The sequence below is a fragment of the Oncorhynchus keta genome, unplaced genomic scaffold (genome assembly GCF_023373465.1).
Source record: "Oncorhynchus keta strain PuntledgeMale-10-30-2019 unplaced genomic scaffold, Oket_V2 Un_contig_8936_pilon_pilon, whole genome shotgun sequence".
Classification (NCBI taxonomy): Eukaryota; Metazoa; Chordata; class Actinopteri; order Salmoniformes; family Salmonidae; genus Oncorhynchus; species Oncorhynchus keta.
The window spans coordinates 19,032-45,204 of NW_026290314.1; the positions used below are offsets into that span (position 1 = coordinate 19,032).

General features: G+C 50.3%; 1 protein-coding gene and 1 long non-coding RNA gene across 22 annotated transcripts; one reads left to right on the plus strand and one right to left on the minus strand.

Annotated features, from left to right (window-relative positions):
- Positions 1-789: 789 nt before the first annotated feature.
- Positions 790-26,159, plus strand: LOC118382111 (phospholipid-transporting ATPase ABCA3-like; the record flags this gene model as incomplete). The annotated part of the gene is made up of 14 exons (XM_052512663.1): positions 790-1,072; positions 1,299-1,605; positions 1,830-2,103; positions 6,717-6,921; positions 7,179-7,398; positions 8,861-9,019; positions 9,485-9,657; positions 9,980-10,114; positions 10,979-11,173; positions 11,610-11,797; positions 18,211-18,381; positions 18,572-18,768; positions 21,513-21,586; positions 23,300-26,159. Coding segments are annotated over 14 exons (2,704 nt in total), but the record flags the coding sequence as incomplete, so codon positions are not given.
- LOC127927006 (uncharacterized) lies at positions 21,585-23,291 on the minus strand. Of its 21 annotated transcripts, none has more exons than XR_008125916.1 (5): positions 22,627-23,291; positions 22,345-22,497; positions 21,949-22,297; positions 21,792-21,901; positions 21,585-21,661 (listed from the first exon to the last, which is right to left on the minus strand). It is a non-coding gene; the product is annotated as an uncharacterized LOC127927006 (long non-coding RNA). The 21 variants fall into 21 exon arrangements; XR_008125923.1 differs by having other exon boundaries at positions 21,605-21,901; positions 21,949-22,144; positions 22,243-22,297; positions 22,388-22,497; XR_008125914.1 differs by having other exon boundaries at positions 21,605-21,901; positions 21,949-22,144; positions 22,243-22,297.
- Positions 26,160-26,173: the final 14 nt, after the last annotated feature.

Below are 26,173 nucleotides of genomic sequence, written 5' to 3' on the forward strand. Positions count from 1 at the left end.
CCCTGTCTACTGTCAGACTAGAGAAGTCCACTAAGTTGTATTGGTCCCTGTCTACTGTCAGACTAGAGAAGTCCACTAAGTTGTATTCATCCCTGTCTACTGTCAGACTAGAGAAGTCCACTAAGTTGTATTGGTCCCTGTCTACTGTCAGACTAGAGAAGTCCACTAAGTTGTATTGGTCCCTGTCTACTGTCAGACTAGAGAAGTCCACTAAGTTGTATTGGTCCCTGTCTACTGTCAGACTAGAGAAGTCCACTAAGTTGTATTGGTCCCCTGTCACTAGAGAAGTCCACTAAGTTGTATTGGTCCCTGTCTACTGTCAGACTAGAGAAGTCCACTAAGTTGTATTCATCCCTGTCTACTGTCAGACTAGAGAAGTCCACTAAGTTGTATTGGTCCCTGTCTACTGTCAGACTAGAGAAGTCCACTAAGTTGTATTGGTCCCTGTCTACTGTCTAGAGAAGTCCACTAAGTTGTATTGTTGTCCCTGTCTACTGTCAGACTAGAGAAGTCCACTAAGTTGTATTGGTCCCTGTCTACTGTCAGACTAGAGAAGTCCACTAAGTTGTATTCATCCCTGTCTACTGTCAGACTAGAGAAGTCCACTAAGTTGTATTCATCCCTGTCTACTGTCAGACTAGAGAAGTCCACTAAGTTGTATTCATCCCTGTCTACTGTCAGACTAGAGAAGTCCACTAAGTTGTATTCATCCCTGTCTACTGTCAGACTAGAGAAGTGTACTTTTTAAAATGTTTGTATTTCCTTATGTGAGTCCTCAGAGGGGTGAAGATGTTGGTCTCTAGCCTGGACATCCAGGGTTTGGGTTCGATACACTGCTACTGTACTAAGCTGTACATTCTTGTGTATTTCCAGAGTGGGGAAGCTGGTGGATTCTAGCCTGGACATCCAGGCCATCCAGCTTCCCCCGCTGCAGTACCAACACGAGAGACGCTCCCACGACTGGACCATGGACGACACCAGCAGCTACAGCGGCATGACGGACGTCACCGACTTCACTGACAGCGGCACGCTCATCTCCGAGGACTGCTCTAACATCAAGCTCAACACCGGGGTGAGAGAAGAGAGTTTTTATGTGTGGGTTCAGACAGGAAGTGAGCTAAATGTCAATATAGAAGGTTGCCTGTACACATCTTCTCTTTCTGTCATTAATATGGTTTATTAGTAGGAAGGTTTAGGAGCTTACAAAATATAGGAACATACTGTATTAAATCAGGGGTGATATGGAAATAATCTCTTCTCTCTCTCTCACCTGTCTGTCTTCCCACCCTCCTCTCCAGGCCAGACTGTACATGCAGCAGTTCTATGCCATGTTCCTGAAGCGGGCGCTCTATAGCTGGAGGAACTGGAAGGTGATTGTGGCCCAGTTCCTGGTGCCCCTGGTGTTCACCGTGCTGGCCCTGGTGGTGGCAAAGACCCTCCCCGGGCGCCACGACTCACCGCAGCTGAGGCTGGCACTGGGCCGCTACGGCCCCACCACCGTGCCCGTGGCCCTGGAGCCCGGCAAGGGACCGCTGGCAATTGCCCTGGCACAGGTGTATTCTTCACAATTGGCCGCCCAGGAAGCCCAGGACGTCAATATTAGGGGTAAGCGTGACAGCATGTTGGAAGAGATCACAGGATCACAGTACCACATAATAACTAGTTATTTGAGATGAAAGGTGATTTGTAGATCAGTGATTCTGTGCAGTTGTCTGCAATGTAGTGAATCTCAAACACGCATGGTGGAAGCTGCTTTAGACCATAGAGATGCAGACATGGAAAAAGCTTGTCTTTACTGATCCACCCTATCCCCTGCTTCTTCTCCTCAGACTTCACGGAGTACGTGCTCACCAAGACCGAGGAGGAGGGCGGGGCATTCAACGAGCGCTGCGTGGTGGGTGCATCATTCAGAGGCGGCACGGGGAAGTTTGCCGAGGTCACGGCCTACTTCAATAACCAGGGCTACCACACGGCCGCTACAGCCCTGATGATGGTGGACAACACCCTGTTCAAAATGCTGGCCGGGCCCAACGCATCGATTATGACTGGAAACATGCCCATGCCCCGCAACGTCTCCGAGAGCGCCCAGAGTCAGCTGACGGAGTGAGTGGGGAGTATGGCAGGGATGGAGGGGAAGGAGGGAGGGAGGGATGGTGGTATGGAAGTGGAGAGGGTGTTATGAAAAGAGGAGAAGGGATAGGAAATGATAGTGAATGTTTAGTTGAGCCACTCTGACTCAGTTCATAACTTCCTTATTGTTGTTAGATAGAAGTTGACTTTTCCATCAACCACCTTGTTTTGGGTCCTTATTCTGGCCTATCCTTTAAACACCTGGCGGTCAACACATCTGTTACAGCCACTAAACCCCAATTAAACCAGGGTACTTCCCAAATGGCAACCTATTCCTTACAGTGTGCACTACTTTTCACCAGGGCCCATAGGGCTCTGGTCAAAAGTAGTACACTATGTAGGGAATAGGGTGCCATTTGGGATGGATGCACATCCAGTCAATGACCTCCCGTCCCTGCTGGATGCTGGCTGGATCGATGGGGAAGCAACAGAGGCTGATAACAAGTTAGTCTGAGGGGGAGATATTGACCAACACCATTCATCAGGAGGTGTTTTTAGAGGTGAGAGGATGGAGAGGGAGTGGTTCGGTCAGGGAAGGTATATTGATGGGAGGAAGGATAGAGTGAAAGAAGGATGAGAGGATAGAGGTCTGGTGAAGATGTTCTCCTGGCTATCAGGATATTTATTGTTTCATAATACTCCATCTCTTTCTCTCCCTCCTTTTCCCCTCTGCCTGCCGACCTCACCACTCAATACATAATCTGCCTCCCTTACTTTTCTTTCTTTTTTTCTGTGACTCCTCCCAGCTCCATGCCCTTCTTTAATTTCCTCCTGACTCTTTTTAAAATGTATTTACCCTCCTCTCTTCCGTCTCTCTATTCCGTCTCGCTCGCTCTCGCTCTCTCTCTCTTCCGTCTCGCTCTCTCTCTTCCGTCTCGCTCTCTCTCTCTCTCTCTCTCTTCCGTCTCTCGCTCTAGCTCTCTCTCTTCCGTCTCGCTCTCGCTCTAGCTCTCTCTCTCTTCCGTCTCGCTCTCTCTCTCTCTTCCGTCTCGCTCTAGCTCTCTCTCTCTTCCGTCTCGCTCTAGCTCTCTCTCTCTTCCGTCTCGCTCTCTCTCTCTCTCTTCCGTCTCGCTCTCTCTCTCTCGTCTTCCGTCTCGCTCTAGCTCTCTCTCTCTTCCGTCTCGCTCTAGCTCTCTCTCTCTTCCGTCTCGCTCTAGCTCTCTCTCTTCCGTCTCGCTCTAGCTCTCTCTCTCTTCCGTCTCGCTCTAGCTCTCTCTCTCTTCCGTCTCGCTCTCTCTCTCTCTCTTCCGTCTCGCTCTAGCTCTCTCTCTCTTCCGTCTCGCTCTAGCTCTCTCTCTCTTCCGTCTCGCTCTAGCTCTCTCTCTCTTCCGTCTCGCTCTCTCTCTCTCTCTCTTCCGTCTCGCTCTAGCTCTCTCTCTCTTCCGTCTCGCTCTCTCTCTCTCTCTTCCGTCTCGCTCTAGCTCTCTCTCTCTTCTTCCGTCTCGCTCTCTCTCTCTCTCTTCCGTCTCGCTCTCTCTCTCTCTCTTCCGTCTCGCTCTAGCTCTCTCTCTCTTCCGTCTCGCTCTCTCTCTCTCTCTCTCTCTCTTCCGTCTCGCTCTAGCTCTCTCTCTCTTCCGTCTCGCTCTCTCTCTCTCTCTTCCGTCTCGCTCTAGCTCTCTCTCTCTTCCGTCTCGCTCTAGCTCTCTCTCTCTTCCGTCTCGCTCTAGCTCTCTCTCTCTTCCGTCTCGCTCTCTCTCTCTCTCTTCCGTCTCGCTCTCTCTCTCTCTCTCTTCCGTCTCGCTCTCTCTCTCTCTCTCTCCGTCTCGCTCTCTCTCTCTCTCTCTCTCTTCCGTCTCGCTCTCGCTCTCTCTCTCTTCCGTCTCGCTCTCTCTCTCTCTCTTCCGTCTCGCTCTCTCTCTCTCTCTCTTCCGTCTCGCTCTCGCTCTCTCTCTCTTCCGTCTCGCTCTAGCTCTCTCTCTCTTCCGTCTCGCTCTCTCTCTCTCTCTCTTCCGTCTCGCTCTCGCTCTCTCTCTCTTCCGTCTCGCTCTCTCTCTCTCTCTCTCTTCCGTCTCGCTCTAGCTCTCTCTCTCTCTTCCGTCTCGCTCTCTCTCTCTCTCTCTAGCTCTCTCTCTTCCGTCTCTTCCTCTCTCTCTCTCTCTCTCGTCTCGCTCTAGCTCTCTCTCTCTTCCGTCTCGCTCTCTCTCTCTCTCTCTTCCGTCTCGCTCTCTCTCTCTCTCTTCCGTCTCGCTCTAGCTCTCTCTCTCTTCCGTCTCGCTCTCTCTCTCTCTCTCTTCCTCTCTCGCTCCGCTCTCTCTCTCTCTCTCTCTCTCTCTTCTCGTCTCGCTCTCTCTCTCTCTCTTCCGTCTCGCTCTCTCTCTCTCTAGCTCTCTCTCTCTTCCGTCTCGCTCTAGCTCTCTCTCTCTTCCGTCTCGCTCTCTCTCTCTCTCTTCGTCTCGCTCTCTCTCTCTCTCTCTTCCGTCTCGCTCTCTCTCTCTCTCTCTCTTCCGTCTCGCTCTAGCTCTCTCTCTCTTCCGTCTCGCTCTAGCTCTCTCCGTCTCTCTTCCTCTCGCTCTAGCTCTCTCTCTCTTCCGTCTCGCTCTCTCTCTCTCTCTCTTCCGTCTCTCTCTCTCTCTCTCTCTTCCGTCTCGCTCTCTCTCTCTCTCTCTCTCTTCCGTCTCGCTCTCTCTCTCTCTCTTCCGTCTCTCTCTCTCTCTCTCTCTTCCGTCTCGCTCTCGCTCTCTCTCTCTTCTCTCTCTCGCTCTAGCTCTCTCTCTCTTCCGTCTCGCTCTCTCTCTCTCTCTCTTCCGTCTCTCTCTCTCTCTCTCTCTCTTCCGTCTCGCTCTCTCTCTCTCTCTCTCTCTCTCTTCCGTCTCGCTCTCTCTCTCTCTCTCTCTTCCGTCTCGCTCTCTCTCTAGCTCTCTCTCTCTTCCGTCTCGCTCTCTCTCTCTCTCTCTCCGTCTCGCTCTCTAGCTCTCTCTCTCTTCGTCTCTCTCGCTCTCTCTCTCTTCCGTCTCGCTCGCTCTCTCTTCTTCTCTCTCTCTCTCTCTCTCTTCCGTCTCGCTCTAGCTCTCTCTCTCTTCCGTCTCGCTCTCTCTCTCTCTCTCTCTTCCGTCTCGCGCTCTCTCTCTCTCTTCTCTAGCTCTCTCTCTCTTCCGTCTCGCTCTCTCTCTCTCTCTTCCGTCTCGCTCTAGCTCTCTCTCTCTTCCTTCTCGCTCTCTCTCTCTCTCTCCTCTCTCTCTCTCTCTCTCTCTTCCGTCTCGCTCTAGCTCTCTCTCTCTCTTCCGTCTCGCTCTAGCTCTCTCTCTCTCTTCCGTCTCGCTCTCTCTCTCTCTCTCTCTTCCGTCTCTCTCTAGCTCTCTCTCTCTCTTCCGTCTCGCTCTCTCTCTCTCTCTCTCTCCGTCTCTCTAGCTCTCTCTCTCTCTTCCGTCTCGCTCTCTCTCTCTCTCTCTCTTCCGTCTCGCTCTAGCTCTCTCTCTCTTCCGTCTCGCTCTAGCTCTCTCTCTCTTCGTCTCTCTCGCTCTCTCTCTCTCTCTCCTCTCTCTCTCTCTCTCTCTCTCTCTCTCTCTCTCTTCCGTCTCGCTCTCTAGCTCTCTCTCTCTTCCGTCTCGCGCTCTCTCTCTCTCTCTTCTCGTCTCTTCCGTCTCGCTCTCTCTCTCTCTCTCTCTCTCTCTCTCTCTTCCGTCTCGCTCTCTCTCGCTCTCCGTCTCTCTCTCTCTCTTCCGTCTCGCTCTCGCTCTCTCTCTCTTCCATGGAAAGTCTCTCTCTCTCTCTCTCCCGTCTCTCGCTAGCTCTCTCTCGCTCTCTCTCGCTCTCTCTCTCTCTCGCTCTCTCTCGCTCTCTCTCGCTCTTCCGTCTCGCTCACTCTCGCTCTCTCTTCCGTCTCGCTCTCTCTCTCTCTTCCGTCTCGCTCTCTCTCTCTCTTCCGTCTCGCTCACTCTCTCTCTTCCGTCTCGCTCTCTCTCTCTCTTCCGTCTCGCTCACTCTCTCTCTTCCGTCTCGCTCTCTCTCTCTCTTCCGTCTCGCTCTCTCTCTCTCTTCCGTCTCGCTCTCTCTCTCTCTTCCGTCTCGCTCTCTCTCTCTCTCTTCCGTCTCGCTCACTCTCTCTCTTCCGTCTCTCTACTCTCTCTCTCTCTCTTCCGTCTCGCTCTCTCTCTCTCTTCCGTCTCGCTCTCTCTCTCTCTTCCGTCAAGACTCTCTCTCTTCCTGTCTCGCTCTCTCTCTCTCTTCCGTCTCGCTCACTCTCTCTCTTCCGTCTCGCTCAGTCTCTCTCTCTTCCGTCTCGCTCTCTCTCTCTCTTCCGTCAAGGCTCTCTCTCTCTCTCTCTTCTCGTCTCTCTCTCTCTCTCTCTCCGTCTCTGCTCTCTCTCTCTTCCGTCTCCGCTCTCTCTCTCTTCCGTCTCGCTGTCTCTCTCTCTTCCGTCTCGCTCACTCTCTCTCTTCCGTCTCGCTCACTCTCTCTCTTCCGTCTCTCTCACTCTCTCTCTTCCGTCTCGCTCACTCTCTCTCTTCCGTCTCTCTCACTCTCTCTCTTCCGTCTCTCTATCTCAATTCAATTAAAATTGCTTTTTTGCATGGAAAGTTTAAAGGGACTGTTTAAATAATAAATAGTAACCCCCCTCCCTCTCACTACTTTCCTCCTCGACACAGAGGTCAGACGGGCTTTGCCATCGCCATCAACCTGATGTATGGCATGGCATCCCTGTCCAGTACCTTTGCCCTGCTCCTGGTCACAGAGCGTTCACTCAAGTCCAAGCACGTACAGCAGGTCAGCGGCGTCTACCTCTCCAACTTCTGGTTCTCTGCACTGCTCTGGGACCTGGTCAACTTCTTCCTGCCCTGCATGCTCATGCTGGTCAGTATACCATCTGAATTTACTTAAAGGCCCAATGCAGCTGTTTTTTATTTTAATATCAAATCATTTCTGGGTAACAATTAAGTACCTTACTGTGATTGTTTTCAATGAAAATGGTCAAAAAGAAACTAAGTTTCTTAGCAAGAGCAATTTCTGAAGCAAGACTTTTTCTAGGACTGTCTGTTAATGGTGTGAGTGGGGAGGGTAAAACTGAAAACTAGCTGCTATCCAAACAGTGTTTCACTCCGTCCCAACAGGTGGTGTTCCGGGCGTTTGGGGTCAAGGCCTTCGTAGCAGACAACCACCTGGTTGACGTGTTATTACTCCTGCTGCTATATGGCTGGGCCGTCATCCCCCTCATGTACCTGCTCAGCTTCCTGTTCTCCACCGCTGCCACCGCCTACACCCGCCTCACCATCTTCAACATCATCAGCGGCACCGCCACCTTCCTCACCGTCACCATCATGACCATCCCAGGTGAGAGCCAGACCAAACTGTGCCGTCTCTGATATTTTCAGGATGGTCCAGCAACTGTGGGGATGCGTAGCCAGTACAGCTTGGCCCAGTTTGGTTCTGAGGTGTGAAAAGCCCTTAGGTGTACTGGAACACTGGACCTGCTGGCAGCTCAGACTACACTTCTAACTACATGGGGAATCATTAAGATTTGGCGATTTAGAGCCTGTTTCTCTGCTAGGAAAAAGAACGACCCCCTACTGCACACTGGTGCACTTATTTCCTTCAGAACTGGGGATTAGGCTGGCAAAATATGCTGTGGAAATACATTTGATGAATTTCCCTTACCTTGACTATCTCATCTCTCCTCCTTTCCCTCCCATCCTCCTCCTGTTTCCCCTTCTCTCCTCTCCTCTCCTTTCCATCCTCTCCTCCTCCTGTTTCCCCTTCTCTCCTCTCCTTCCCATCCTCTCCTCCTCCTGTTTCCCCTTCTCTCCTCTCCTTCCCATCCTCTCCTCCTCCTGTTTCCCCTTCTCTCCTCTCCTTCCCATCCTCTCCTCCTCCTGTTTCCCCTTCTCTCCTCTCCTTCCCATCCTCTCCTCCTCCTGTTTCCCCTTCTCTCCTCTCCTCTCCTTTCCATCCTCTCCTCCTCCTGTTTCCCCTTCTCTCCTCTCCTCTCCTTTCCATCCTCTCCTCCTCCTGTTTCCCCTCCTCTCCTCCTCTCCTCTCTCCTTCCATCCTCTCCTCCTCCTGTTTCCCCTTCTCTCCTCTCCTTCCCATCCTCTCCTCCTCCTGTTTCCCCTTCTCTCCTCTCCTCTCCTCCCATCCTCTCCTTCTCCTGTCCCTCCTCTCCTTCTCCTGTTTCCTCTCCTCTCCTTCCCATCCTCTCCTTCTCCTGTTTCCTCTCCTCTCCTTCCCATCCTCTCCTTCTCCTGTTTCCTCTCCTCTCCTTCCCATCCTCTCCTTCTCCTGTTTCTCCCCTTCTCTCCTCTCCTTCCCATCCTCTCCTTCTCCTGTTTCCCCTTCTCTCCTCTCCTTCCCATCCTCTCCTTCTCCTGTTTCCCCTTCTCTCCTCTCCTTCCCATCCTCTCCTTCTCCTGTTTCCCTCTCCTCTCCTTCCCCTCCTCTCCTTCTCCTGTTTCTCCCCTCTCCTTCCCATCCTCTCCTTCTCCTGTTTCCTCTCCTCTCCTTCCCATCCTCTCCTTCTCCTGTTTCCTCTCCTCTCCTTCCTCTCCTCTTCTTCTCCTCTCTCTCTCCTCTCCTTCTCCTGTTTCCCCTTCTCTCCTCTCCTTCCCATCCTCTCCTTCTCCTGTTTCCCCTTCTCTCCTCTCCTTCCCATCCTCTCCTTCTCCTGTTTCCCCTCTCCTTCTCTCCTCTCCTTCCCATCCTCTCCTTCTCCTGTTTCCCCTTCTCTCCTCTCCTTCCCATCCTCTCCTTCTCCTGTTTCCCCTTCTCTCCTCTCCTTCCCATCCTCTCCTTCTCCCAGAGCTATATCTACAGGACCTGTCTCGTAACCTGGACAAGGTGTTCCTGCTCTTCCCTAACTACTGCCTGGGCATGTCCTTCAGCCAGTTCTACCAGAACTACCAGTTCATCACCTTCTGCACCCCCAACCCCGTGACCACGGCCTTCTGCCGTGCCTTCAGTGAGTAGTGTACGGTGTTCTCCTACAGCAGGGAGACAGCAGCCGGAGCTGTATCACAGTGTCCATAGTTCAGTAGGAATACCTATTGTATTCGTAGCTTCTTTGGGAGGGGGGTGGGGACCAAAAATGTAGAGGATTATTTTATGGGACAATATACAAATGTTATTGAGAAAGATAATTTGAAAAAGAAAATGATGATGTTTAGGGTGGGGTCACCAGAATAAAAAAATAAATACAATGGGTATCCTGAAATGCTGGGGAACAATAAAGGGGTCTCTGCTGAAAAAGTTTCAATACCACTGTGTTACATGATATGTAATGGTGGTAATATTTTGATCCTAATAATGTTGATGAAAATGATTCTGACTATGACGATGGTAAAGAGGATGATGAAGAGCCTGTCATGCTATTTTCTAGTTAACCTTTCGTAGCACTGACTGGTCTTGTTGCTCCTCCCTCTTCCAGACATCACGTACCAGGAGAACTACTTCTCCATGTCGGAGCCGGGGGTGGGGCGTTTCCTGGTGGCCCTGTCCCTGCAGGGTGTAGTCTTCATCACCCTCCTCTTCATCATCGAGATGCAGTGTGTCAAAACCCTCCGCCGCTTCCTCACCCACCTCGCCAGCAGACGTAAACAGGTTAGAAGGGGAGGGGCCAGAGAGTTGACTATAGGGTGCTGCCTCATGCCCCGGGTGAGCGGAGTTTTCACAAAATGTGCCCACCTGATGCCCTGAGTGAGATTAAACTAATGCCCCATTTGTTTATATAGGGCTGTTGTCAAGAGCAAATTATACTCCTCTTTTAAGAATTTCTGATTTCTGAAAAACTGGTAAAATGTTGGTGTGGTTGGGTACATGTCAAAATTCAACATTACTGTGCCCTGCTGTAATTTCTTACAGCTGTATTATGCCAATAGTATAAAAAGACCTCATCGATAATGACAGTCAGTATGTCTCCTAGTTGCCTCTGATGGGGGATGCGGCCCTACTGCCGGAGGACAGGGACGTAGCGGAGGAGAGGAAGAGGGTTCTGGAGTGTCAGCCCATAGTAGAATCTATGGTGGGGAGCCCACTCATTCTGCAGGACCTCAGCAAGGTACAGCAATCTGTCTGTTAGTCTGGTCTCCCTCCCAGAGTCATCCAATAGTGGTGAGGGCCTGCCTGCCTGCCTGCCTCCCTCTAGGCACACAGCAGTGATCTCCCTCCCTCCCTCTAGGCACACAGCAGTGATCTCCCTCCCTCCCTCTAGGCACACAGCAGTGATCTCCCTCCCTCCCTCTAGGCACACAGCAGTGATCTCCCTCCCTCCCTCTAGGCACACAGCAGTGATCTCCCTCCCTCTAGGCACACAGCAGTGATCTCCCTCCCTCCCTCCAGGCACACAGCAGTGATCTCCCTCCCTCTAGGCCTCCATCTCCCTTCTAGGCACACAGCAGTGATCTCCCTCCCTCCCTCCAGGCACACAGCAGTGATCTCCCTCCCTCCCTCCAGTTCTACAGCAGTGATCTCCCTCCCTCCCTCCAGTTCTACAGCAGTGATCTCCCTCCCTCCCTCCAGTTCTACAGCAGTGATCTCCCTCCCTCCCTCCAGTTCTACAGCAGTGATCTCCCTCCCTCCCTCCAGTTCTACAGCAGTGATCTCCCTCCCTCCCTCCAGTTCTACCAGTGATCTCCCTCCCCCTCCCTCCCTCCCTCCCTCCCTCCCTCCCTCCCTCCCTCCAGTTCTACAGCAGTGATCTCCCTCCCTCCCTCCCTCCAGTTCTACAGCAGTGATCTCCCTCCAGTTCTACAGCAGTGATCTCCCTCCCTCCCTCCCTCCAGTTCTACAGCAGTGATCTCCCTCCCCTCCCTCCCTCCCTCCCTCCCTCCCTCCCTCCCTCCCTCCCTCCCTCCAGTTCTACAGCAGTGATCTCCCTCCCTCCAGTTCTACAGCAGTGATCTCCCTCCCTCCCTCCCTCCAGGTATACAGCAGTGGAGAAACAGTACTGGCGGTAGACAGACTCTCTCTAGCAGTGGGGAAAGGAGAGTGTTTTGGCCTGCTGGGTTTCAATGGCGCAGGGAAGACCACCACCTTCAAGATGCTCACCGGGGACGAGACTGTCACCTCTGGCGATGCCTACATTGACGGCTACAGCATTCTGAGGGATGTCAAGAAGGTTGGAGAGAGAGAGGAAAACATTTCACTGTTTTTCAAATAAACTTTTTTTTAAATGTCACATACACAGGATAGGTGCAGTGAAATGTGTTGTTTGACAGGGTCATCCATAGTAGTACGGCATCCCTGGAGCAAATTAAGGTTAACTACCTTGCTCGAGGGCACATCGGCAGATTTTTCACCTTGTCGGCTCGGGTATACTCAAACCTCTAAGCTACCTGCTGCCCTTACTTAAAAGTTAATTAGGGCACACCGTAGCAAAGCATTTTGCAACAGAAAACAAAAACTAGCATTTCTTATTGTATGTGTACAGATAGGACCTTCTTAATTAGGGATTGTTTTCTTACGCTTTGTGCCTCCTGAACACCAACCAGTTCTAATATACTGTGAAACAAAATCACCTTGCATGACACCACCCTCTCTCCCGTGTGTCGTAGGTACAGCAGCGGATTGGCTATTGCCCGCAGTTCGACGCTGTCCTGGATCACATGACAGGAAGAGAAACGCTGAGCATGTATGCTAGGCTCCGGGGGATACCCGAGAAATACGTGTCAGGCTGCGTGGAGAACGTGCTACGGTCCTTACTACTGGAGCCCCATGCTGACAAACTGTGCCGCAGCTACAGGTAAGCAGTGAGGGGGAGGGGCTGTGTGTTTGTGTTGGTTTGGGGGTGGGGGACAGTGTGTGTGTAGGTGTGTTGGTTTGGGGGTGGGGGACAGTGTGTGTGTAGGTGTGTTGGTTTGGGGGTGGGGGACAGTGTGTGTGTAGGTGTGTTGGTTTGGGGGTGGGGGACAGTGTGTGTGTGTGTTGTTTGGGGGGGGTGTTGGTTTTGGGGGTGGGGGACAGTGTGTGTGTGTTGGGTGTGGGTTGGTGTTGGGGTGGGGGACAGTGGGTGTGTGGGTGTGTTGGGGTGTGTGGGGGTGGGGAACAGTGTGTGTGTGTGTGTTGGGGTGGGGGGACAGTGGGGGACAGTGTGTAGGTGTGTTGGTTTGGGGTGGGGGACAGTGTGTGTGTGTGTTTGGGGTGGGGGACAGTGGGGTGACAGTTTGGGGGTGGGGGACAGTGTGGGTGTGGGGGACAGTGTGGGGTGTGTGGGGTGGGGGGTGGGGGACAGTTGGGGTGGGGGACAGTGTGTGGTTTGGGGGACAGTGGGGTGGGGGGACAGTGTGGGTGTTTTGGTGTGGGGGGGTGGGGAACAGTGTGTTGGTTTGGGGATGGGGGACAGTGTGGGTGTGTTAGTTTGGGGAGTGGGGAACAGTGTGTGGGTGTTTTGGTGTGGGAGTGGGGGACAGTGTGTGGTGTGTTGGTTTGGGGGTGGGGGACAGTGTGTGTGGTGTGTTGGTTTGGGGGTGGGGGACAGTGTGTGGGTGTGTTGGTTTGGGGGTGGGGGACAGTGTGTGTTGTTTGGGAGTGGGGGTGTGTGTGTGTTTGGGGGTGTTGGGGGGTGGGGGACAGTGTGTGGGTGTGTTGGTTTGGGGTTTGGGGTGGGGGACAGTGTGTGGGGGGGACAGTGGGGGACAGTGTGTGGGTGTGTTAGTTTGGGAGTGGGGGACAGTGGTGTGGGGACAGTGTGTTATGTTAGTTTGGGAGTGGGGGACAGTGGGTTTGGGGGTGGGGGACATGTGTGTGTGTGTGTGTTGGTTTGGGGTGGGGAACAGTGTGTGGGTGTTGGTTTGGGTTTGTGGGGTGGGGAACAGTGGTGTGGGTGTTTTTGTGTGGGGTGTGTTGGGGTGGGGGACAGTGTGGGTGTGTGTGGGGGTGGGGACAGTGTGGGTGTGTGTGTTTTGGGTGTGGGGGTGTGTGTTGGTTTGGGGGTGGGGACAGTGTGTGTGTGTGGTTTGGGGTGTGGGTGTGTGTGGGTGTGTTGTTTGTGTGTGTAGTGTGTGGTTGGGAGTGGGGGACAGTGTGTGGGTGTGTTGGTTTGGGGTGGGGGACAGTGTGTGGGTGTGTTGGTTTGGGGGTGGGGGACAGTGGTGTGTTAGTTTGTGTGGGGGACAGTGTGTGTGGGTGTTTGGGGTGTTGGGGTGGTTTGGGGGGGGGACAGTGTGGGTGTGTTGGTTTGGGGGTGGGGGACAGTGTGTGTGTTGGGGTGGGGGACAGTGTGTGGGTATGTTAGTTTTGGGTTGGGACAGTGTGTGGGTTTGGGGGTGGGGGACAGTGTGTGTGGTGTGTTGGTTTGGGGTGGGGGACAGTGTGTTATGTTGGTTTGGGGGTGGGGGACAGTGTGGGGGTGTGTGTGGGTGTTGTTTGGGGTGGGGGACAGTGTGTAGGTGTGTTGGTTTGGGGTGGGGGACAATGTGTGTGGGGTGGGGGACAGTATGTGTTTGTGTGGTTTTGGGGTGGGGGACAGTATGTGGGTGTGTTGGTGGGGGTGGGGGACAGTGTGTTGTTTGGGGGGGGGGGACAGTGTGGGGGACAGTGGGTGGGTGTGTTGGGGTGGGGGACAGTGTGTGTGTTGGTTTGTTGGGGTGGGGGACAGTGTGTGGTGTGTTGTGGGGGACAGTGTTGGTGGTGGGAGTGGGGGACAGTGTGTGTAGTGTGTTGGTTTGGGGGTGGGGGACAGTGTGGGTGTGTTAGTTTGGGAGTGGGGGAACAGTGTGTGGGTGTTTGGGGTGGGGGACAGTGTGTGGGTTGGTTTGGGGGGGACAGTGTGGTGTGTGTGGGTGTGTGTGTTGGGGGGTTTGGGGGTGTTGGTTTGGGGGTGGGGGACAGTGTTGTTTGGGTGGGGGACAGTGTTGGTTTGGGGGGTGGGGGACAGTGTGTGGGGGGGTGTGTTGGTTTGGGGGTGGGGGACAGTGTGTGGGTGTGTTAGTTTGGGGGTGGGGGACAGTGTGTGGGTGTGTTAGTTTGGGAGTGGGGGACAGTGTGTGTGTGTGTTAGTTTGGGAGTGGGGGACAGTGGGTGTGGGGGTGGGGTGTGTAGTTTGTGTGAGTTTGGGGGGGGGACAGTGTGTGGGTGTGTTAGTTTTGGGGAACAGTGGGGGGGGGGACAGTGTGTTGGTTTGTGTGTGTGTGTGTTGGGTGGGTGTTTGGGGTGGGGGACAGTTTGGGGTGTGGTGTGTGTTTTGGGGAACAGTGTGTGGGTGTTTTTTGGGAGTGGGGGACAGTGTGTGTAGTGTGTTGGTTTGGGGGTGGGGGACAGTGTGGGTGTGTTAGTTTGGGGAGTGGGGGACAGTGTGTGGTGTTTTGTGTGGGAGTAGTGTGGGGGGACAGTGTGTGTGGGGGTGTTGGTTTGGGGGTGTGGGTGTGGGGACAGTGTGTGGGGGTATGTGTTAGTTTGGGGTGGGGGACAGGTGTGTTAGTTTGGGAGTTTGGGAGGGGGGACAGTGTGTGGGTATGTTAGTTTGGGAGTGGGGGACAGTGTGTGGTATGTGTGTTGGTTTGGGAGTGGGGGGGGACAGTGTGGGGTGTGTTGGGGGTTTGGGAGTGGGGGACAGTGTGTGTGTTGGTTTGGGGGTGGGGGACAGTGTGTAGGTGTGTTGTGGGGTGTGTGTGTGTGTTGGTATGTGTTTGTGGGGGGGGTGGGGTGTGGGGGTGGGGGACAGTATGAGGTGTGTTGGTTTTGGGGGACAGTGTGTGGTTTGGTGGGGTGGGGGACTGTGTGTGTGTGTGTGTGTGTGTGTGTGTGTGTGGGTGTGTTGGTTTGGGGGAGTGTGTGTGTGTGTTGGGGTGGGGGACAGTGTGTGTGTGTGTGGGTGGGGGACAGTGGGTGTGTTGGGGTGGGGGACAGTGTGTGGTGTGTGTTGGGGTGGGGGACAGTGTGTGTGTGGGGAACAGTGTGTGTAGTGTGTTTTGGGGGTGGGGGACAGTGTGGTGTGGGGGAACAGTGTGTGGGTGTTGGTTGGGAGTGGGGGACAGTGTTGTGTTGGAGTGGGGGACAGTGTGTGTGGTGTGTGGGGGTGGGGGACAGTGTGTGGTGTGTTGGTTTGGGGTGGGGGACAGTGTGTGGGTGTGTTGGGGGGTGGGGGACAGTGTGTGGGTGTGTGGTTTGGGGGTGGGGGACAGTGTGTGGTGTGTGTTGGGGACAGTGTGTGGGTGTGTTGGTTTGGGGTGGGGGACAGTGACAGTGTGTGTTTGTGTTGGTTTGGGGGGGTTGGGGGACAGTATGTGTTTGTGTTGGTTTGGGGGTGGGGGACAGTGTGTGGTGTGTTGTTTTGGGGGAGTGGGGGACAGTGTGTGGGTGTGTGTTGGGGTGGGGACAGGGGACAGTGTGGGGGTGTGTGGGTGTGTTGGTTTGGGGGACAGTGTAGGGTTTGGGGTGTGTGTTGGTTTTGGGAGTGGGGGACAGTGTGTGGGTGTGTTGTTTGGGGGTGGGGGGACAGTGTTTTTGGGGGTGGGGGACTGTGTGTGTGTGTGTGTGTTGGTTTGGGAGTGGGGGACAGTGGGGGTGTGGGTGTGTTGGTTTGGGAGTGGGGGACAGTGGGTGTGTGTGTGTTGGTTTGGGAGTGTGGGGGACAGTGGGTGTGTTGGTTTGGGGGACAGTGTGGGTGTGTTAGTTTGGGAGTGGGGTGGGGGACAGTGTGGGTGTGTTGGTTTGGGAGTGGGGGACAGTGTGTGTGTGTGTGTGGTTTGGGGGACAGTGTGTGGGTGTGTTGGTTTGGGGGTGGGGGACAGTGGGTGTGTGGGTGTGTAGGGTTTGGGAGTGGGGGACAGTGTGGGTGTGTTGGTTTGGGAGTGGGGGACAGTGTGTGGGTGTGTTGGTTTGGGAGTGGGGGACAGTGTGGGTGTGTTGGTTTGGGAGTGGGGGACAGTGTGTGGGTGTGTTGGAGTGGGGGACAGTGTGTGGGTGTGTTGGAGTGGGGGACAGTGTGTGGGTGTGTTGGAGTGGGGGACAGTGTGTGGGTGTGTTGGAGTGGGGGACAGTGTGTGGGTGTGTTGGGTTTGGGAGTGGGGGACAGTGTGTGGGTGTGTTGGTTTGGGAGTGGGGGACAGTGTGTGGGTGTGTTGGTTTGGGAGTGGGGGACAGTGTGTGTGTGGAACTGGATGAATCATTGTGTTCTTTCCCTTTGTACTTTTGTGGCTGAAATCTCTTCACAGTATCATACTACAGGAGGCCGTCTATTGTACACATACAAAATCGTTAATCTGGTGTGTTTGTAGGGCACTTGCAGGTCACAGAGCTCTTTTCTTGCTATTTTTGTTGTGCTCCTTCTCTCTAGAGACATATCTTGTCCTATAGTGTACACTATAGGACAAGATATGTCTCTAGAGAGAGAAGGAGTAGTGTACACTACTCCTTCTCTCTCTAGAGACATACAGTGGGGCAAAAAATATTTAGTCAGCTGCAAATTGTGCAAGTTCTCCCACTTAAAAAGATGAGGGGCCTGTAATTTTCATCATAGGTAGTACACTTCAACTATGACAGACAAAATTAGAAAAAAAATCCAGAAAATCACATTATAGGATTTTTAATGAATGCATTTGCAAATTATGGTGGAAAATGAGTATTTGGTTACCTACAAACAAGCAAGATTTCTGGCTCTCACAGACCTGTAACTTCTCCTTTAAAAGGCTCCTCTGTCCTTCACTCGTTACCTGTATTAATGGCACCTGTTTGAACTTGTTATCAGTATAAAAGACACCTGTCCACAACCTCAAACAGTCACACTCCAAACTCCACTATGGCCAAGACCAAAGAGCTGTCAAAGGACACCAGAAACAAAATTGTAGACCTGCACCAGGCTGGGAAGACTGAATCTGCAATAGGTTTGAAGAAAATCAACTGTGCGAGTAATTATTAGGAAATGGAAGACATACAAGACCACTGATAATCTCCCTCGATCTGGGGCTCCACGCAAGATCTCACCCCGTGGGATCAAAATGATCACAAGTACGGTGAGCAAAAATCCCAGAACCACACGGGGGGACCTAATGAATGACCTGCAGAGAGCTGGGACCAAAGTAACAAAGCCAACCATCAGTAACACACTACGCCGCCATGGACTCAAATCCTGCAGTGCCAGACATGTCCCCCTGCTTAAGCCAGTACATGTCCAGGCCCGTCTGAAGTTTGCTAGAGAGCATTTGGATGATCCAGAAGAAGATTGGGAGAATGTCATATGGTCAGATGAAACCAAAATATAACTTTTCGGTAAAAACTCAACTCGTCGTGTTTGGAGGACAAAGAATGCCGAGTTGCATCCAACCATACCTACTGTGAAGCATGGGGGTGGAAACATCATGCTTTGGGGCTGTTTTTCTGCAAAGGGACCAGGACGACTCATCCGTGTAAAGGAAAGAATGAATGGGGCCATGTATCATGAGATTTTGAGTGAAAACCTCCTTCCATCAGCAAGGGCATTGAAGATGAAACGTGGCTGGGTCTTTCAGCATGACAATGATCCCAAACACACCACCCGGGCAATGAAGGAGTGGCTTTGTAAGAAGCATTTCAAGGTCCTGTAGTGACCTAGCCAGTCTCTATATCACAACCCCATAGAAAATCTTTGGAGGGAGTTGAAAGTCCGTGTTGCCCAGCAACAGCCCCAAAACATCACTGCTCTAGAGGAGATCTGCATGGAGGAATGAGCCAAAATACCAGCAACAGTGTGTGAAAACCTTGTGAAGACTTACAGAAAACGTTTGACCTCTGTCATTGCCAACAAAGGGTATATAACAAAGTATTGAGAAACTTTTGTTATTGACCAAATACTTATTTTCCATCATAATTTGCAAATAAATTCATTAAAAATACTACAATGTGATTTTCTGGATTTTTTTCTTTTCTCATTTTGTCTGAAAATTACAGGCCTCATCTTTTTAAGTGGGAGAACTTGCACAATTGGTTTGCTGACTAAATACTTTTTTGCCCCACTGTATCTTGTCCTATAGTGCATACTCCTCCTTCTCTCTCTAGAGACATATCTTGTCCTATAGTGTACACTACTCCTTCTCTCTCTAGAGACAGCTCATGAATGTCAAGATATTACTGAGTACAAACACACTGCCTTTCCTCCTTCCTTCCTTCCTCCCACTTGCCCCCCAATCCCTTCTCCCTCAAATCACTTCGTAACCCCCCTTTCACTCTCTCTCCCTCCAGTGGGGGCAATAAGAGGAAGCTGAGTGCGGCTGTGGCTCTGATTGGTGGACCCCCGGTCATCTTCCTGGACGAGCCATCCACTGGCATGGACCCGGTTGCTAGGCGACTGCTGTGGGACGCTGTGACGCGCACCCGAGAGTCTGGAAAGGCCATCATCATCACCTCTCACAGGTGAGCACACACACACACACCATCCTCTTTATCGCCATCATCATCATCTTCCACCTTCCAGTACAGTCATTACTGTGTCACAGGAAGGAACAGAGTGACTCAGAGAATAAAATAGATGTTGTCGTGGGTTTATCTTTCTCCCTCTCCTCTTTTGTTCCTCTCTTCTTCCCCTTCTCTCTCTCTGCTGTAGTATGGAGGAATGCGAGGCCCTGTGTACCCGGCTGGCTGTGATGGTGAACGGTCAGTTTAAGTGTCTGGGCAGTCCCCAGCACCTGAAGAGTAAGTTTGGCAGCGGATACACACTACTGGCTAAAGTACGAGTGCACAAGGAGGTGGAGGATAGCGACCTGCAACTCTTCAAGGACTTCATTGAGAGCACCTTCCCAGGTCAGAGAGACACACACACTCTGAGTCAGACTCATGAACATACACGGGTGCACACACACAAACAAACTTATACAGGCGCACGTAGTGTACACACACACACACAGACAGACAGACAGACAGACAGACAGACACACACAGACACAGACAGACAGACAGACAGACAGACAGACAGACAGACAGACATGCAGACAAACACAGACAGACAGACAGACAGACAGACAGACAGACAGACAGACAGACAGACAGACAGACAACAGACAGACAGACAGACGACAGACAGACAGACAGACAGACGACAGACAGATGCACACAGACACACGTGCATGCACCCCACCCCCTGAGGCTGGTTCAAAGATAATCCAAGATGTATGACTGCCAATGGTTTAGGGCAGTGGTTCCTAAACCTTTTATAGTCCCATACCCCTTCAAACAGTCAACCTCCAGCTGTTTAGCACCAGGGTCAGCACACTCTCAAATGTTTTTCTTCCATCATTGTAATAAGCCTGCCACACACACACACCATACGATACATTTACTAAACATAAGAATGAGTGTGAGTTTTTGTCACAACCCGGCTCGTGGGAAGTGGCAAATAACTCTTATAGGACCAGAGAACAAATAATAATAATAATAATAATAATATAATAATAATAATTGTGCTCTTTATTTAACCATCTTACATATAACACTTTTTTGTTCATCAAAAATTGTGAATAACTCACCACAGGTTAATGAGAAGGGTGTGCTTGAAAGGATGCACATAACTCTGCACTGTTGGGTTATATTGGAGAGTCTCGGTCTTAAATCATTTCCCACACACAGTCTGTGCCTGTATTTATCTAGTGAGGGCTGAGAATCCACTCTCACATAGGTACATGGTTGCAAAGGACATCGGTGTCTTAACAATGCGATTTGCCAAGGCAGGATACTCTGAGTGCAGCCCAATCCAGAAATCTGTCTGTGGCTTCTGTTTAAATGACATTTTCACAGAACCGCTTGTTTGAATTTCTATGAGGCTCTCTTGTTCAGATATCTGTAAGTGGACTGGAGGCAGGGCATGAAAGGGATAACGGATCCAGTTGTTTGTGTCGTCTGTTTCGGGAAAGTATCTGCGTAATTGCGAACCCAACTCACTCAGGTGCTTCGCTATATCACATTTGACATTGTCCGTAAGCTTGAGTTAATTTGCAAACCAAAAATCATACGATGATGGGAAAGACCTGTGTGTTGTCCTTGTTAATGCAGACAGAGAAGAGCTCCAACTTCTTAATCATAGACTCAATTTTGTCCCGCAAATTGATAGTTGCAGAGAGTCCCTGTAAATCCTAGATTCAGATGATTCAGGCGAGAAGAAACATCACCCAGATAGGCCAGTCGTGTGAGAAACTCGTCATCATGCAAGCAGTCAGACAAGTGACTATTATGGTCAGTAAAGAAAACTTTAAGCTCGTCTCTCAATTTAAAAAAGTGTCAATACTTTGCCCCTTGATAACCAGCGCATTGTCCCAGCCATATCCGCGGCAGCAGGAAGTCCTCTACAATAGTCTGGGGCTTGCCTGTCCGAGCCACTCCTCTACAATAGTCTGGGGCTTGCCTGTCCTAGCCACTCCTCTACAATAGTCTGGGGCTTGCCTGTCCGAGCCACTCCTCTACAATAGTCTGGGGCTTGCCTGTCCGAGCCACTCCTCTACAATAGTCTGGGGCTTGCCTGTCCGAGCCACTCCTCTACAATAGTCTGGGGCTTGCCTGTCCTAGCCACTCCTCTACAATAGTCTGGGGCTTGCCTGTCCGAGCCACTCCTCTACAATAGTCTGGGGCTTGCCTGTCCGAGCCACTCCTCTACAATAGTCTGGGGCTTGCCTGTCCGAGCCACTCCTCTACAATAGTCTGGGGCTTGCCTGTCCGAGCCACTCCTCTACAATAGTCTGGGGCTTGCCTGTCCGAGCCACTCCTCTACAATAGTCTGGGGCTTGCCTGTCCGAGCCACTCCTCTACAATAGTCTGGGGCTTGCCTGTCCGAGCCACTCCTCTACAATAGTCTGGGGCTTGCCTGTCCTAGCCACTCCTCTACAATAGTCTGGGGCTTGCCTGTCCTAGCCACTCCTCTACAATAGTCTGGGGCTTGCCTGTCCGAGCCACTCCTCTACAATAGTCTGGGGCTTGCCTGTCCTAGCCACTCCTCTACAATAGTCTGGGGCTTGCCTGTCCGAGCCACTCCTCTACAATAGTCTGGGGCTTGCCTGTCCTAGCCACTCCTCTACAATAGTCTGGGGCTTGCCTGTCCGAGCCACTCCTCTACAATAGTCTGGGGCTTGCCTGTCCGAGCCACTCCTCTACAATAGTCTGGGGCTTGCCTGTCCGAGCCACTCGGTAGCTCACCATATAAGACGCTTCAAGCCCCTTCTTATTAATGGTATCAGTTGCTTTTATACATGTACTACTACGCAAAAGTCGTCTATTCTAGCTCAAAATACCCCCGTGGCTTATTTTTCACATTTCCTCATGTTTCGTTTCTAAATGTCTGCGTAAGAGGGAAGGTTTCCCGCGAGAGTGTAACGGTTAATGTGATTGGATGTTAATTATTTGACTAGGCTGCCTGTATTTGACATAGTGTTTTTGTTTCGATAAGCACTAGATGGTTTAATTTTATTTTTGGCAGTGAAACGAGGCTACATCTACCCCAGTTTGGGAATACCTGGTTTAGGGGGTTGGTCTAACATGACATCACTTCCTTCTCTCCACAGGAAGTCTACTAACAGATGAACACCAGGGCATGGTGCACTACCACTTAACTGACAAGACTCTTACCTGGGCACAGGTAACAATCTCTCTTTCTCAGCCGGTCCCTATTCACTCCCTAACCCTTCTCCTTGGCCTTAACCTGTCAGCCAACCTGTCTTTTAGACTGTAAGAGCACCATCTAGTGGAGACCTAACCTGTCTTTTAGACTGTAAGAGCACCGTCTAATGGAGACCTAATCCTGTCTTTTAGACTGTAAGAGCACCATCTAGTGGAGACCTAACCTGTCTTTTAGACTGTAAGAGCACCATCTAGTGGAGACCTAACCTGTCAGCCAACCTGTCTTTTAGACTGTAAGAGCACCATCTAGTGGAGACCTAACCTGTCAGCCAACCTGTCTTTTAGACTGTAAGAGCACTATCTAGTGGAGACAGACCTAACCTGTCTTTTAGACTGTAAGAGCACCATCTAGTGGAGACCTAACCTGTCTTTTAGACTGTAAGAGCACCATCTAGTGGAGACCTAACCTGTCAGCCAACCTGTCTTTTAGACTGTAAGAGCACCATCTAGTGGAGACCTAACCTGTCAGCCAACCTGTCTTTTAGACTGTAAGAGCACCATCTAGTGGAGACCTAACCTGTCTTTTAGACTGTAAGAGCACCGTCTAATGGAGAACTAACCTGTCTTTTAGACTGTAAGAGCACCATCTAGTGGAGACCTAACCTGTCAGCCAACCTGTCTTTTAGACTGTAAGAGCACCATCTAGTGGAGACCTAACCTGTCAGCCAACCTGTCTTTTAGACTGTAAGAGCACTATCTAGTGGAGACAGACCTAACCTGTCTTTTAGACTGTAAGAGCACCATCTAGTGGAGACCTAACCTGTCTTTTAGACTGTAAGAGCACCATCTAGTGGAGACCTAACCTGTCAGCCAACCTGTCTTTTAGACTGTAAGAGCACCATCTAGTGGAGACCTAACCTGTCAGCCAACCTGTCTTTTAGACTGTAAGAGCACTATCTAGTGGAGACCTAACCTGTCTTTTAGACTGTAAGAGCACTATCTAGTGGAGACCTAACCTGTCTTTTAGACTGTAAGAGCACCATCTAGTGGAGACCTAACCTGTCTTTTAGACTGTAAGAGCACTATCTAGTGGAGACCTAACCTGTCTTTTAGACTGTAAGAGCACCATCTAATGGAGACCTAACCTGTCTTTTAGACTGTAAGAGCACCATCTAGTGGAGACCTAACCTGTCTTTTAGACTGTAAGAGCACTATCTAGTGCAGACCTAACCTGTCTTTTAGACTGTAAGAGCACCATCTAGTGGAGACCTAACGTGTCTTTTAGACTGTAAGAGCACTATCTAGTGGAGACCTAACCTGTCAGCCAACCTGTCTTTTAGACTGTAAGAGCACCATCTAGTGGAGACCTAACCTGTCTTTTAGACTGTAAGAGAACTATCTAGTGGAGACCTAACCTGTCTTTTAGACTGTAATAGCACCGTCTAATGGAGACCTAACCTGTCTTTTAGACTGTAAGAGCACTATCTAGTGGAGACCTAACCTGTCTTTTAGACTGTAATAGCACCGTCTAATGGAGACCTAACCTGTCAGGCAGCCTGTCTTTTAGACTGTAATAGCACCATCTAGTGGAGAAATAGTGTAATGAATTGTATCTGACTACTCCACACTATTGACGTTGTCAGATTCAGCTTTTGATTTCAGGCTAAGCACTGACTCACCCTCTGATTTCCCTCTTTGTATCCCCTCTCTTCATCCCCCCATCCTCCCCAAGGTGTTTGGCACCCTAGAGGCAGCCAAAGAGAAGTACAACATCGACGACTACGCTGTGAGCCAGATCTCCTTGGAACAGGTGTTCCTCAGCTTCGCCCAGTTCCAGCACTGCAGCAGGAAATAGATACAGTGAGGGGGAGCTCCATCTCGCTCTGTTTCTCTCTCTTTCTGTCTGTCCATCCGTCGTGTGTATCTCTCCACTCTGTGTGGCTGACCTGTGTACATGGGCTCGACTATGTGACGCGCCACTGAGCTCTGACCAGGTCTTGATCTACATACACACAGACAGACACTGTGCAGTGATGGAGCAGAGTTTGAATCCCTGGACACCCGGTCTTCAACGTGGCCGTGTTACCCCAGCTCCCTCTAACCCCGCTGGGCTTGGACCGCCAACCAGACTGGACCTGTTGATCCAAGCCTGGGTCTTAACCATCAACCACTCCTTTCTCTTCTGTTCAATCAGTTAGTGTGTTGGACATTTAGGTCAGTACAGAGGCAAGGTTAGGGTTAGGGAGTTCGGGGGGGGGTCTGCTATACGACCAAGTAAGAAATCTTAGATGTTACCCCTTTTTTGTCTTTGACGTTTAAAGACCATGTATACAACTGGATACCACTGGATATGATGGTCTACTCTGTATAATACAACCCAGCCTTGTGAATGTGTGACAGGCAGGGTTGTGAATGTGTGACAGGCAGGGTTGTGAATGTGTGACAGGCAGGGTTGTGAATGTGTGACAGGCAGGGTTGTGAATGTGTGACAGGCAGGGTTGTGAATGTGTGACAGGCAGGGTTGTGAATGTGTGACAGGCAGGGTTGTGAATGTGTGACAGGCAGGGTTGTGAATGTGTGACAGACCTTTTTGTGAACTTGTATGCAGCTTTCTTTATGAATGATTTTTGTCTCATATGATTCTTACTGTGATCCTAAACAATTGTGCACAGTGGTTATTGTTCGTGAAATTATTGAAATATACAATGAAGCACTTCAAGTGATGGAATTGTAAAACAAATCAACAATTTTTTTTTCTTTATTAGGGTAAATGCCATGCCAGGGTAAATGCCATGCCAGGGTAAATGCCATGCTAATGCCATGCCAGGGTAAATGCCATGCTAATGCCATGCCAGGGTAAATGCTATGCTCTAACGCTTGCTCATCATTTTTGGTCGGATGTAAATGATTTAATAGATTAATGGTACTGAAGCCACTTCCTGTAGGAAATCATTAGATTGGTTTGCAGAAACAGTAGCTAACAATTGCATGTCTGAAAGAACAACAACCTCTCTGCACTGCATTGCATGGCACACAAAGTGTGCTTGGTATTGAGATGACCTCAGACCATCATCAAAATTCCTAATTGCAAGATTCAGAAAGAAAAAACGTCTTGAAGGATTTGGGCATGTTGGACTGTGTGGTTTCTATCCTTAGCATTGTGTCCACTGACTGAAGCACAACTTCCCTTTCTACGGGCTACAGTAAGTTTGATACAGTGTCATAGTTACAGAATCACTATGTCAACCTGCTGAGGTACTGATATGTTATTTGACTTTAAGGGATAAGTCAATGATCTTGTGAAATCCCTGAACTATCCCTCTAAGTGAGGTATTTTTTGGTTAGTTTACCCACACTAATTTAACTGCAGCTTAAGCATTTCATGTTAACTTTATTTGTTTGTGTGCTGTCCCTTTACTGCTGTCAATTATACTACTACAGTACTACAATGTTATTCCTGAAGGCTGAAACAAAATGATGTTTTTGCTTATCAATGTGTAGATGCATTACAGCTATGGACCAATGCACTGTTACGTCCTCTTAATATAGAGTTTAGAGTACTTTACTATAGAGTAACACACCGTCCAGTCAACAAATCAGGCACCTTTTCCCTCCATTGGCTGTTTTGTTATCTCATTTGCATACCCTTTCTTAATGTAATTGAATGAAGAGGTTGAATGAGAATGTGAGGTTTAAAGACAATAGCTTCCACAAGAATGAAAGTATTTCTGTAGAGACAGAGAATTCCTGCGTCTTGTTCCAGCATTCCATTTATACATTTTTTTTGCTTTGTGGAAAATGTTTAGGCCAAGTCCAATATTTAGTCCAATTGTGTCTAGACATGTTCACTCTCCTATGTTCTCCGAATGCTACCCTGGTTGATGTGGTTATGTATCTAAACTATCAACAGCAGTCATGGGAGCATAGTGTAAACGTCTTAAAGGGGTAGCTGACATTTTTGTTGCTGTTTTCAGTTAAAAAAAAAGTAAACTGTCCTTTTTAAAAGAATGTTTCTGAAAATGGTTAACTTCTCAATGCAACTGACTGTGAAACAGCCTCTCATAAGGACCATGAAGGATCAACTCTGCCCCCCCACCCCCCTCATAGCTCACTCAATCTAGCAAGTTGACTTTTATTTTATTTTTTAAAAGCACTTTTGAAGTAAACCTCTGCAACAATGGCTGTTTCTGGGATGGTTGAACTTAAGCACTGCGTAGGATAGTTGACAAACTGATAGGCAAGTGGTTACAGACTTAAATAGAGGCTGACGTTCATGTTTGGAAGACACAAAATAGGCCTTATTGATTATACAGGGCTCTGTCCTGACAACTTATGTTTTTGTTATGTTTCTACATATTATAGATGCTAGTTCATCTATATGGACATGTCTTACAGCCAGTGAAAGAGAACTTGAAAACATTGTGACGATGAGGCATATGATTAGGATGAAATACAATGTATCATATTTAAAAAGGGACTCTTCATCATTGTACTCATATGTACTGTATCATGGAACTAACCTTGTCTACTGTGTAATTACTGCTATTATTTTTTAAATTAAATTTGCTTTATGCAAATTGGAACAAAAACAAGTATTCCTTTACTT